The following is a 14,438-nucleotide window of genomic DNA, read 5'->3' on the forward strand; positions in this document are numbered from 1 at the left end:
TTCATACCTCAGACGCTTTCAGACAAACCCTGACACGCAAATGGTTGCCGTGGTAACGAACAACAAATCCGTAACGTGCTAGACTGCTGACGTATGTCTAACTTTTATTTAATGCATGAGGAATATTTAATATGAGGAAATCTGTTGTAATAGGCTATTAGGTTTGAACTTATTGGTCCTGTGATTTTTTTTTAGTGGCATTCAGTATAAGGATATGGCTGTTCAGTGTTCATAGATTAGTTAGTGATCTCATTCTCTCTTGCGCTGCTGCTTCGCTAGCATGAATGAATAAAAAGCATCGTATGCATCGGGAGTTAAAGCAGTTTGAGCCAACAAACTCTGTGTCTACAGACATTTCACCCTCCTCCACTTCAGGTGAAGGTGGTGGAGAGAAGTCCTCTACTTTAGATGACCGCTCTGTTGCAAAACTACTGTCCTCACTCCAGTCACTATCAATCTTTGCGAGTCTGACAGCTGTCAAACAAGTTGTCACTACGGGTCTCAGGTGCACGCCCCCCGCTCAGCGCCGCCCTCGTCTCGTCCCCTCTGTCTCCGCTGGGCTCTGCCCACTTTTGCAGCATTTTTCAAATATTGCCAGAGGGCGGAGTTAGGCTGTGAACAGGGGTTTAGTTACCCTTTAATTACAGTTATGAAGAGTATGCACATAAACCCGTCGTGACGCGTGAGTGAATGTTGACATTTGTGTAACTGCATGTAACCGTACCCATGTATTCTCTCTTAAAGTGAAAGCAGTCCTGCTGCTGTCTTGTTGTTTGATTAACCTTAATGACACTTACTGCTCTTGAATGGCTAACTTTTGCAACTTTGTAAGGATTAATCTAATTTATTCAGGGGAGACCAATATTAATTTAAATGTGATTCTTTATTGAAGTTTTTAAAAACAGAAATTCACTGCATAATCAAAGATTTAGGTAAGATAATTATATATAACAAATAAATGTATTCCTTAAAATCTGTAAAATTCCTTGTAATTATTCTGTAAATAATTCTATATGATAAAAAGGCTTCAAATAGATCGGTTTCAGTGATCGGATTGGCAGATACTGCTTCCTATGATCAGCTCCAAAAATCCTGATCGGAGCACCCTTAATGCTGTAGCTTCACAACCTTCGATCGTGGCCGAAATAAAAAAGAAATGGTCGGACATCAAAATCGAGGCAAAAAGTGTCTAGTTCTCCATCGCCAGAGTGTGTCTGCCACGGGTGGGTTAAAGGGGACTCTGGAAATGACCCCTCTTGATGAGAATTTCTAATTTTCTTTCTGAATGGTTGAGACCTATGTCGTGTTATTTTATCAAAAATAAAACAAACTAAAAGCATATGCATGAATGCCATGATTCTTTAGCTGATGATTTTTTTTTTACTATGAAAACAACTTTACCAGTGGACAATTAATACATCTATCTATTTATATATTTCCCTAATTCTCTATCTATCTGGCTATCTAAGGCCATCCTTAAAAATATTTTGGTTTGCAGTAACAGTAAATTTTTAAAAAAAAAGGGTCGGTAGGTAGGTCTATATTTTTTTTCTTCAAATTTTAATACAAAAAAAAATGTACATTTTTGGTGATGGCGATTACGTAGGTATGAATTTAAACAAATTGGCATATCGTGACATCACTGACTGGGTCTTCAAGCCGTGCCTTCGGGCGTGTAGGCTAATTGCAGGCTATATAGACAACAAACAAATTGAAATATTTGTCAAAAACATGTTTATTGCATAAATTTCAGGTGCATTCTTTAAGAAAAGTGTCCAACCACCAGCTAGCTGTCATTGACTCAAAGCTGTCAACCCTCCCTTTTTTTCCGGGTTTCTCACGTATTTTAGCTCTTTTCCTGCTGTCTTCCCGTTTTAGTATTTTCCCGTGATATTTTTCTTATTTTTACGCTCGATTGTGTTAACTCAGAACACGCAACTATCTGTGTCTCTGAAGTGGCTTGCACTTCTTGCCAGACCAACGCATCTGGTGATATAGACTAGTGCATTTGAATATTAAAAAGCAAAAAGTTGTTTTTATGAATTCAATTAATTAAGTAGCTATAACCAGCTATTCAATCAAGAGCAGTGAGTGAGTCCTTATCTTTTGTTTGACAGACAGCAGTAAAGGCTACTGCCCCTTTAAGACCTAATACAGAGATATGCATCGTCTTTCTCAACTGTATAAAGTTCTCTTAAGGGATATAGACTGTCTGATGGATACTCATCAAGATCGACATGTTGACATACTTTTTGTGTGAGTTTATCCGTTCAAACGCAAGACTTGAAAGAACTCAATATTTGCGCGCTGTGAGACGTGCGCGCGCTGCGCAAAGAGACAGATCTTCTCTCACTGCAGAGGGTTCTCATTCGCGTCTTCTGGCGAATATACTGAGTGATGATGGCGAAAATGACTGGTCATACGGCAGCACTCGCATGCATTGAACACAGTTAACAAATATAGACCGTTTTGCCCATGTTTTCTTTTATTATCGCTGTTGTAGTGCACGTGTATCCATCGACAGAACCATACATAAAGCATTATTTTTCAAGTTACAACCAGTGCCGCCGCTCGCACCACGCGCTGGGGTCGAGCAGAACTATGGCAAGCCAAATGGGTCAGAATTACGCTATAGATGAATCGCGTTTACAGTCAAACGCCGTAAAACACGGCGTTTAAAACAGTATTTGCGCCGCAAAATACGCCGTTGTGATTACAAACGCCGTAAAAAACGCGCGAAATACATCAAGGACACCGTATTTTGCGGCGTTTTAGTGTGCCTGAAAAGCGCCGCTTTTTACGCCGTTCAGCTTGCCATATGACGGCGGAAAAAACGCCGCTTTGGTTGCACAGAGCGCGCGTTATTTACGGCGTTTTGCTTGTAGTATAATGAGCCACACCCAGCGATTTTCACAGCCAGTCATTTTAAACTGTTCTCACCCAATCCATGATGAACTAAGTCAGACCAGACAAGTTCAGCACGGATCATTTTACCCAAAGGAGTGCCTTTGATGGGGTATTTTCATCTACAATAGCCTATAACTCTTTGGATATTTTCATATTTACTTACATTAAACATATTAAAAGATCACAACTCGATATCATATAGCCTACTTTAATGTAACTTTTGCTAAGATTTCATATTCAGCAGTTATCCTACCCCCTAGGCCTATTCAACTTGTTACACACTTTTCACGTTAGAATAACTGGATGTTAAGTTTTCAAAAAGATGAATATTCTCGCTAATATAAAAGAACCCGTCCCAGATAGTGTTTACAAGCGGTGCTGCAGTCGATATAGTGTGTGACTCCATAGCTACCGAAATGATCGCCGGTTCGTGCCCCGCTCTTTACAGGTCTGGTTTGAAAGAGTTTAGCCCATTTGCTAAATAAGATATAGGCTATTTTAGTTGACCCTCACTCTAGAAATAATCCTTTAAAATGAATGAAATTCAGAACAGAACAAGAATGATATATATATATATATATATATATTTATATATATATAGCTATGTGTGTGTGTTAAGCCAAAACGAATTTGTTTAATGCAAAAATGAAACAGAAACGCGAGTTATAGCCTACCTCTCTCATTTGTCACAAATCCAAAGTTTCCATATTCAAGATGTAGGCTATTTGTATGTTAAACTATTTATTATTTACAAGTTTTGTTCTTCGTGTTCCAATACTAGACGACGAGACGATAACAAACATGCGCAAAAAGCTTGGCATGCACGGGACCGTACACGGACTATTTCAAATAGCATAACTTTTTATGCATTTTGTTGGCTTTATTTTATTTTATTTTATTTAAACACGGCACATTTCCATCCAGATCCTTTAGAGAAATACAATAGGCCTACAATGCAAATTTGTGACGAAGGCGTTTGCCATATCTAAAATATGATCGTTTATCCAAAATAAACGACTTGAAAATGGTCCACCGTTTGTGAGTATAGAAGTTTTGTGTTCCACTTTATCAGCTTCTGACTTAAGAAATGTGTGCCATTATTCTTAAAAGTAATGTAAATGGTGTTTGCAACAATAGCTGTTTATTAAACTAGCCTGAGTGTGACTGAGGCTCCCTGTCAATTAATAATTCGTGAATATTTGATGTGGATCTTATGCATGAAGTGTTATAGGCCTAGTTAACTAAAACAAAAAAATATTAAAAACATGTATGCTGATCGAAATAAATCTGAAATAAAATAAAATATAAATATTAGCCTTGTTGAAAAACTTGAATCATCGAATCGAAATTAGAAATGTTTCCTTTTGTCATCACACTGCCTATTCATTTCGGGATTATTTTTCAACCAATGCGATCATTATCCATTTATTAACCGACAAATTTATTTTTAATTAGAATTAAATAAGAATCGATAAGTGTCTGTTACCCAATAAAATACCCCCCCCCCCAAAAAAAAAGAATAAAAAAAGAATTCCAGGGGTTAATTTTAGCCTATTTGCACAAATAGCAGCAGAAGCAAGCAGAACATAAGGATTCATCATACGCACCTGCAGCGCTTCTGAGCGGAGAAAAAAACGGGATAAATTCATAAGAGTTAGGCTACCTATGTCTATTGGCCTACGCAAAATTTATTTCACTTAAAATAATTATCAAAATTAATGAAAGAAACTGAAACATGAAGGTCTATATAAAAGAAATCAATACATGAAATATATTGACTTAAATAATTAACAGATTAACAAACAAAAAAAAGGAAAATAAATGTGTGACTGGTTTATTATCGTGAGGCGCGACACTCCCCCAGACAAGTTCACGGAACGGAAACCCAGAAGACAGAAAGCAAATCTTGTTTTCTTTAGGCTATTTTATAGCACAATGTAAGTAAACACTTTAGCTATTTTAAATAATGTCCTTCTCTTCTGTATGACTATTACAGATTTTATTTGTTTCCTCTGCTCTTACGCACGGGCGCCTCGATCACGCGCACAACATGCGAACTGTGATGGCATTGCAAACTTGACATCGCAGTCAGTTCATTATCAAAATAAAATAGCCAACCTAATATATAAAAAGTTACACAGCTTAGTTTAAATAGCCAGTAGTAGCCAACACCTCGTGCCATTCAGCGTGAGCACTGCTCCTGAGGTGTTTCCAAGCAGAGACCCGCTCGCAACATTCATGTTTTGTCCCGCTCCTGTCCGCATACAAGTATATATATATATAAAAAAAAAAAATTCTGCGTGGTTTGGCGTGGCAGAATACGCGCAAAGTGCGCTCATAATTCCAAAAAAGCTCATCTCAGTTCAACGCGATCTCACAAAGCTCTGTTATCTTTTGATAAAATAAAATAAAAAAAAGATTCGTTGTGCAGTCATTTTTATTAATAAAAATGACTGCACAATGAATCTTTTTTTTTATTTTTCATAATGGCTAAACTTTCTTTGTTATAATCAAATGATTTGTCAGCATACAGAATTCAGCACTGCGCAAAAACTCTTGAGCGGTGAGGGGATTTTTCTCTTAAATGCATCTGTTTGGCCATTGCGTTCTAGAAATAAACATTTGTTGTATAGGCTTTGTTTAACCAATATATTGGTTACATTGCACAACGTGGCAAAAACGTGTTATACCTCCAACTGTAATTTGTTTTGATTTTATAACATTTAATTTTTAGATTTTTTTATTTTGCTGTGGTCATGCAAATAGTTTTATTCTCCCGAAATCCACACACACACACACACACACACACACACACACACACACACACACACACACACACACACACACACACACACACACGAGCAGCTACTGCCCGCACTCAGTCATCAAATCTAGTCCCGCGCCGCACTCTAAATGCGTTGGGTTCCGCGAGTCCCGCGGGAGTGCACTTCTCAAGCACATTTTTGCGCATGTGAAGAGGATGATTTTTTCCCATCAATATTGGGACGCGAGTTAAGTAGCCAAAGCCTATAATAAATAATGGTTTAGCATCTAAATGTATCGCCAATATGGAAACATTTGGAGTCGAATGAGGGAGTTAGGCTGCGTGAGTTTAACGCTGGTTACTTTCAGTTCCTCATTAAATTATTTAGTTTTGACTTTATATAGTTATAGCCTTCTGTTCTGAATACCGTTACATTTGAAGGATTTGTTGTGGAGTGAGGGGAAATAAAATAACCTATGTTTATAGTACAATATTTCGCTTTATTTAGCCTATGGTATTATTATGAATGCAATCAAATGCGACTTATAGCCTACGTGACTTACTGTTTTTCTCTCTCTTTCAAAAGTCTTGTTGATTAACAGTTAACCTTTTAATTAGCGTTCTATAGATATGCCTAGCTATCAAATTAGTGCAGAATCAACTTTCCGTTACGAACGCATCAAGGATCAAAAGCAGTTGTGTGGAAAAGTGCTGAGCTGAATATTTGTGCTATCTAGTGGTTTAATGGAGAAGTATTGTTATGCTTGGCGTGACTAATTTGAATGTAAATGGTTGTAAGCTTATATATGGGTCGCGACAACTAAAAAAAAAAAAAAAAAAGGGTCGCTTTAAAAAAAGTTTGAAAACCACTGGGCTATATATAGCCTATAGGCCTATACCGACAAATGGACTATTGTCAAGTCGTTTAGCTATAAAGGGACGCTTAAAAGGGCAAAATATTGTAGTCCTCATATTACAAAAATATTTTGGATATAACGAAATGTAATATTATTTTACTTGATAATCAATGGAATATTAATAAAACATGAATGTAAGTAAACAATTTTTAATATTTTCAAGTCGTCTGTTTTACTTTAAAAGGGGCGATTGAAAGGGCAAAACATTAATCCTCAACTCAACATAGCCTATTACAAAAAATATTTTGGATATAACGAAATGCAGGCTAATAATGTTTTTTATAGAGCTATATGAATAAAACTTGAAAGTAAACTGTCGGAACACTATTCCGGAAGGAGAAGCAGCTTACAACAAACCTGACACATTTTTTTTTTTTCTTTTTTTTTTTTTTTTAGAAATGGCAAACAGCTGGCCTAGCCATTTTCCAAGGCCTTAAATCCGGATCTAGATGAAAATTTGTTCCGCCAATGCAGATATTTAAGAAATGCCTGTTCGTTGTCAAAATAAAATAGGCTACGGTCAACTTACAAAGTTTTAGGCTACAATTTGAAATAGTCCATGTGTACAATCTCACTGTGCTGTTATCCCAAGCTTTTTGCGCGTCAGGTATTGGAACACGAAGTCTACAAAACTTGTAAATAATAAATATAATTTAACATTACATCTTGAATATGGAAACTTTGGATTTGTGACAAATGAGAGAGGTAGATTATAACTCGAGTTTCTGTTTCATTTCTGCTTTGAACAAATTCGTTTTGGCTTCATAACCTAGCTATAGCTAGGTTATGAAGCCAAAACGAATTTGTTTAAAGCAGAAATATAAATATATATAAATATATATATTATAAATATAAATATATATATTATTTATATATATACCATTCTTTTTCTGTTCTGAATATCATTCATTTTAAAGGATTAGTTCTAGTGAGAGTCAACTAAAGTAGTCTATATTTAACATGTGGGCTAAATATGAGCCCATTTATATATAGTATAGCCTAGGTTATGAAGCCAAAACGAATTTCATTCATTTTAAAGGATTATTTCTAGAGTGAGGGTCAACTAAAATAGCCTATATCTTATTTAGCAAATGGGCTAAACTCTTTCAAACCAGACCTGTAAAGAGCGGGGCACGAACCGGCGATCATTTCGGTAGCTATGGAGTCACACACTATATCGACTGCAGCACCGCTTGTAAACACTATCTGGGACGGGTTCTTTTATATTAGCGAGAATATTCATCTTTTTGAAAACTTAACATCCAGTTATTCTAACGTGAAAAGTGTGTAACAAGTTGAATAGGCCTAGGGGGTAGGATAACTGCTGAATATGAAATCTTAGCAAAAGTTACATTAAAGTAGGCTATATGATATCGAGTTGTGATCTTTTAATATGTTTAATGTAAGTAAATATGAAAATATCCAAAGAGTTATAGGCTATTGTAGATGAAAATACCCCATCAAAGGCACTCCTTTGGGTAAAATGATCCGTGCTGAACTTGTCTGGTCTGACTTAGTTCATCATGGATTGGGTGAGAACAGTTTAAAATGACTGGCTGTGAAAATCGCTGGGTGTGGCTCATTATACTACAAGCAAAACGCCGTAAATAACGCGCGCTCTGTGCAACCAAAGCGGCGTTTTTTCCGCCGTCATATGGCAAGCTGAACGGCGTAAAAAGCGGCGCTTTTCAGGCACACTAAAACGCCGCAAAATACGGCGTCCTTGATGTATTTCGCGCGTTTTTTACGGCGTTTGTAATCACAACGGCGTATTTTGCGGCGCAAATACTGTTTTAAACGCCGTGTTTTACGGCGTTTGACTGTAAACGCGATTCATCTATAGCGTAATTCTGACCCATTTGGCTTGCCATACAGAACACACGCTACCCATAGCAACGCGTTATGACAACGACATTTCAGACTGACAGAGACAAGATAAACGGCTTTTCTGCCATTTGTTACTGTTTTGTACACGTTGTTATATTAATTATAATTCAAAATCTGTTTTATTCGCCACAATATAGTAATGATAAATGTTGAGAGCGGCACTTTTGATTAATTTTCAAAAAGGACAGGGGCTCAAACTAAGCCCTCCCCTCTGCAGTGCACTTGCCCGGTGTGTGTAACGTGTCCATGGTCCTGACTCCTGTCACAAGGCGAAATCTCCGACAGGGCTTTAACAGTCTAACGTTACAGTGAATGAGAGTATGAGCCGAGCCGAAACGAACGCACGTGCTGGCCATAGTGTGACATCCGTTAACCATAGTGTAAACATAGATGACGTCACGGGTTTTTCTATAAACGAAAGAACGTAGCCTTCGTTTGTATGGCCCAGGCAATTTATACATTTATAATACTTACTAAAATATAATTCATATTATTTTATTACTGTTGTATTAGTTGTTTGAAAAGTAAAAAAAGAAATTGGTCGGTCTTAAAGCCAATTTACAACCGGCAAGTCGGTCGGACTAAAAGGGAAAAAAAATAAAAAATTGAGTCGGCCCTAAATTGACAGGGTCGGTCGGGTTACGGCAAACAAGAATATTTTTAAGGATGGCCTAATTGCATCTGTATCTGTTCCGCCAGACGTACACTTTGATGAGAGTATCAGTTTTGCACATTTTGTTCTGTTTACCATATTATTTATGAGCATGAATTACATAACATGCCAATATTATTGCAGAACATATTTCACTTTTTGCAAATGTGTTAATTTGCATTTCTGTTGTAATTTTTGTTTGTTTTATACTGCAGATCAATCAAACGGGTGTTTGTGTAGACTGTTAATTGCAAGACTTGCTTTCTGAAGTCTTCGTTATTCATGAGCTCAGTATTGCCATTTCAACAGTCTACAGTTTCACACACTTTCACGTGTTTCTTCTGTCTGCCGATGGTGTCGCCATTTCTCATTTCACCTGTTTTTTGTGGACCACACCTTTACCAGTCAACTTTGCTTTTTATAAATACCAATAATTCCGTAGAGAGTGCTGTACGCCGCATTTTGTGCGTATGCTACGTTTATAAATGAGGCCCCTGGATATGACATTTGTGCGTTCATGAGATGGTAGACATGTCATACCTAGATGGTAGACATGTCATACTTCATCCCCCGACTCAAAAAAAAAAAAATCATGATTCCATACAAAATCTTTGAGCAAGAGTGCATTGAATCAGTGCAAACAAAAGCGGAGCTGGTGTGCGAGTGAGCTGTTTTATCAGAGCATTGTCAATGTCAGCGAGTATTTGCATTAGATTATTACTATTATAATTTTCTAATTGCATCAATAAAGCTTACCCGTAATGAAGTGTTGGGTCTTTTATTCGTGAACCCTGTTTCTGAAGGGGAATATCAGAGACTGTGATTCTGAAAGTGAAACTAACTCTCACTTTACACTAAGCACAAACGGTGAATCATTTGCCTAATGTCAGTGGTGGGAACAATGTTTACCGGGGTCGGAGTGTTCATCGCGAAGTTACCAGGTGTGTTAGTGTTGAGAACGAGGCGGCCGCGTGAGGTTTTTACCAGGCTGGCCATGAAGCGCACGTCTTCTCATTGGGCCCCTCTCCGAGATCGTGGCAACAGTATTGTGGTGGATACTTTGTCTAAAGCCACTGGGCATGTTAGACGATGTCGAAATATTCATAGGAAAATTCGTGGCAAAGTGGAGGCAGGGTGGGGAGTCAAAACGAATATGACAGTGGTCCAGGCTGTGAAAAATCGGCGCACGTGCGAGGCAGATCTGGCAGTGCTGCTCGTAGCAGGAGCAGATGTGATGTGACACGGGTCAGGGGCTATTATGCATAATATATGTGCCCTATATATGGAACTACTGTATGTAATAAATGGAAAATCTCAACAGCAAAAGTCCAACCGCTAAATGCATTTGTTTGTTTCTTCCATTTATTAGTAATGATTTGCACAGTTTGTTTGCTATTTACTATTTACCTGAATATTTAGTATTGTGCAATATAGCATACAGAAGGTGAGGGACATTTAGGGGGGAAAGAAGTGCTGCATTTTATCATTTGAACATGTGGCTTTTCATGAAAATTCTATAATCCAAGATTGCTACCACCATATGATATCATATGCAAATTAGATGGGAAAAGATTTGGATGATAGATTTGGATCATCCTTAATATTTCTGTAATTTGAAGAAAGTTTCTATCTTTTATCACTTAAGATATAGCATTTTGAACGCAAGATGTCAAAATCGAACATTTTAGGGAAAAAAAAACTCTGGTGCCTAAAGGGTTAATGACCTCAGTTTCACCTGACAATGTTTCCACATGACTTGTTGATCCATTTGATAATTTAGAAAATAATCAAAAGTAATTCCAAACTTAGCTGTGCCTGGAAGCAGACGACAACATTGTGATCAAATCCAATCATTAAGTTAATAAAGTGAGTTTTTGTGTGCCTGGGTTTTTACTGCTTTTACAGCTGGCATCATATGTAGCAAAATAAATATACATTTTAAAATAATAATTACAGATCAAATATTTGGCTATTCGTGCGCACCCCTGTTTGAGATGTATTGAATATGATGGGCTATTTCTTCAGGATTTGCATGTCAGTTACAACTATGCTTTTTAGGGCTGTGTTACTTATTCTTGTATTTGTTTATGTATATTTAGGGATTATTTTGCACATTTATGCATCGGTACGTGTTTCAATATTTTACATTTTGTGTGTGCGTTAATTATAGAAAATACAATTATGCACAATAAATCAGTCTACTTAAGCTCAAGACTGGTGAAATTCTGGCAGTCATCCAACAACATTGTAATACATGATGTATTTAAATATTAGATTTTTATTAAAATGTGCATGCATTTTTTCTAATGCCTGATAGTATTTAATTTTTTTTATTGAATGCTAAAATCCAGCTCTAGTCTCTGTTGGATATATTGATGTAGTTGAATTGTGGTCCTATATGCTCCCCTGAAATGAGTGTGAATCCCCAAACAATATCTTAAAGTGGAGTCTGTGTGTTTATGCTAATTGTATTATTAAGAAGGACCCTATAAAATCCGTTTTATTTTCCCAAATTCCGTTTTTTCCGTTTTAATTTTTGAGAATTCAGTTCAATTCAGTTCAAATTCAATTTTACCCTTTACTGTTATTTTAGTCAAAAAAGAGTGTGCTTTTAATGTTAATATAATAGAACATAAAACAAAAAATAGGAATGACCTTAAATTTATTGAGGTAACAAACATCACATTTACTTTTTAGGACAAATACTGCATGATGCACCATAATACTGCACTTCAAGTGCTTCAAATATTAATGGTTATTAGCTTTAAACTTTCCGGTAAAATACATTATATTAGTTTATATAAGTTAAAATGAAAGTGCTCCGTTAGCTTTTTCTTTCAAGTAAAAAAATTAAAAAAAGAACTAAAATTTTTTTCATAAGAATCATCTTTTACATACGGTACTATTAAGCAAAACATTTAAAGCTGAAAATTAACATGGAAAAAAAAAACACATTTCACCATGAAATCATGTAGTGAATTGTTCTGTGTGTTTAACAATAACCATGATATCAAGAGATGTGAAAAATTAAAAATAAAATGCACGAAAACACAACACTGCCAGAAGTTTAACCCAACTTCAAAGGCCCCTTTAAATGATTAAAACTAGATGCTTATCTTAACTTTAAGGTTACTTTTATTCATGTAAACTACCCATATACAGCATGTTTTATGCATGTGTTTAGAACAGAGGGAAACACGGTCGCATTTGCAAGAGATATGCTGCCTAATGTGCCTATCATAAATCAAAGCACGAGAATGACAGGGATCGAGCAGACCACCGGAGAATCTGACAGAATGGACTATATTTGTCTGTATTTGCAATACACGAGCCGCGTTTCAGCTGCACGCGACCAATGCTGCCTGTGTAAAGCACAACGGGCACGCGGCTCCCGCTCTCCTTATGCAAAGCTTCTGCGCTTCTGAAACCGGCGTTAGCGTCGCGTTTCTTAACTTTTTTCGCTGACGAAAGTAGAGCCGTGGAGACCAACTTCGCCATACTTTCATTGTTTTGAAGGGGGAGCTGAAATGACGGGAGGGGTTGTGTCGGTTGTGTCGCGAAGATTTGCTTCCCCTGGTCTGCATTTTCCTCAGACATGCGTTCTCCTCCCACACAAAACAGAATTTCATTACAAATATGTAAAATTCCGGGAAAACCTGCGTTAACACTAGATTCCGCTTTAATATGCAGATTCCGCGTTATGCCAATTCCGCGCGATTCCGTGATCGCGGAAATTATAGGGCCCTAATTAAGTGACATGACATTATGCCAAACCATACACAAACTTGCACCTTCAACTTAATTCAATCTTGTATTTTGTGTGTGTGCATGTAGGAACACCATCTCCAGCGGGCAATCTCTGCTCAGCAGGTGTATGGGGAGAAGAGGGACAACATGGTGATTCCCGTCCCAGAAGCTGAGAGCAACATCGCCTACTATGAGTCCCTCTATCCGGGGGACTTCAGGATGCCCAAACAGCTCATTCACATACAGCGTGAGTCATTCAGCCTTTACCCAGACCAAATATCTCCGATTCAGTTTAATAGTTCTAAACCTGCATTATAAAAAGCAAACGAGGCGGAATCTTTTTCTTTTCTTTGTTTCTTTTTTTTTCTTTGTTTTTTTTTTAGATAAAAAACCTCCCTGAAGTCTCACATGATTTCATTCCCAAACTTCCGGCATCCACAAGATAACATGACCGCGTTTTTGCATTTTGTCTCTGTGCTTTGAGAATATTAATTTATGATGTAGGGGGAAAGGCCATAGTGGCTTTCCTGATTGTAGCAGCTTCCATTTTTATTACAGATGTTTTCCATCCCAGGAAGTGTAGGATTTTTTTTTCTTCTCTTGAACACATAGGATGAACTGTTACAAATTTCACAAACGTTTTATGTAATAGGCCAACATTTCGCATAATTTAGTCACAAGTTACCACAGCCATGTTGGGCCTCTCAAGCAGATTGCAATTAAACTTGATGCCACTAGATGCACAGTGGCATCAACTGGCATAGACATTGCATCTTAAATGACTGCGTGTTTTTTTTTTTTTTTTTGCCTGCAGTCAAACTTGGATGGTTATTATGGTTTTGGTACATTGTTTTGACTTATTTCCCACTTCAATCTACTCTTGCTACACACAGCGTTCAGTCTGGACACAGAACAGCCGGATTATGACCTGGACTCAGAGGATGAGGCATTTGTAAATAAGCTGAAGAAGAAGATGGATGTAGGGGCCCTGCAGTTTGAAGAGATGATCGACCGGCTGGAGAAAGGCAGCGGACAGCAGGTACCAGAGGCGGGCAGATCTGGGAATAGCCAGAACAGTAGATGTCGTTAAAAAGGCAGACTCAAAGTTTGGATTTTAAGTTTTGTGATATCAAGAGGTTAATTTCAGAGACCCTTTAGATGGATTTTATTTGATGACTGTTAGTGCTTTTGAGAGAAACGGGTCATGACATACTAAGTTTCATGGATTCTGTAAAATCACAGTAATACATTATAATAAATAGTGGGTAGCTTTTCATATAATTAAAAAATTTGCTTGTTTATTCATTTGACAGATGCTTTTGTCCAAAGTGACTTGCATTGCATTGAAGGTATACGTTTTATCAGTTTATGCATTCCCTTGAAGCTGAACCCATGACCTTGGCATTGCTAGCGCTATGCTTTGCAGTTTAGACTACAAGACCGCTTTGAATTGATATTATAACATTTGCTGATGTTGTCTAAAACCTGTTTTCCTTGCTTGAAAAAAATAGTGTATTTGTTTCTTGTTAATAAGCAAATTAAAGCAATTTGTGTGAATGCATGA

General features: G+C 37.2%; 1 protein-coding gene across 2 annotated transcripts in view; it reads left to right on the forward strand.

The window, feature by feature from the left end:
• epc1b (enhancer of polycomb homolog 1 (Drosophila) b) overlaps positions 1–14,438 on the forward strand; it is a 41,271-nt gene that overhangs the window by 13,175 nt on the left and 13,658 nt on the right. For both annotated transcript variants that reach the window (XM_067452580.1, XM_067452579.1), the window contains 2 exons: positions 12,962–13,121; positions 13,768–13,913. In XM_067452580.1, coding sequence (XP_067308681.1) covers positions 12,962–13,121; positions 13,768–13,913 — 306 coding nt within the window. The remainder of the gene's footprint in view (positions 1–12,961; positions 13,122–13,767; positions 13,914–14,438) is intronic.

This window comes from Pseudorasbora parva, chromosome 9 (assembly GCF_024679245.1).
Source record: "Pseudorasbora parva isolate DD20220531a chromosome 9, ASM2467924v1, whole genome shotgun sequence".
Lineage (NCBI taxonomy): Eukaryota > Metazoa > Chordata > Actinopteri > Cypriniformes > Gobionidae > Pseudorasbora > Pseudorasbora parva.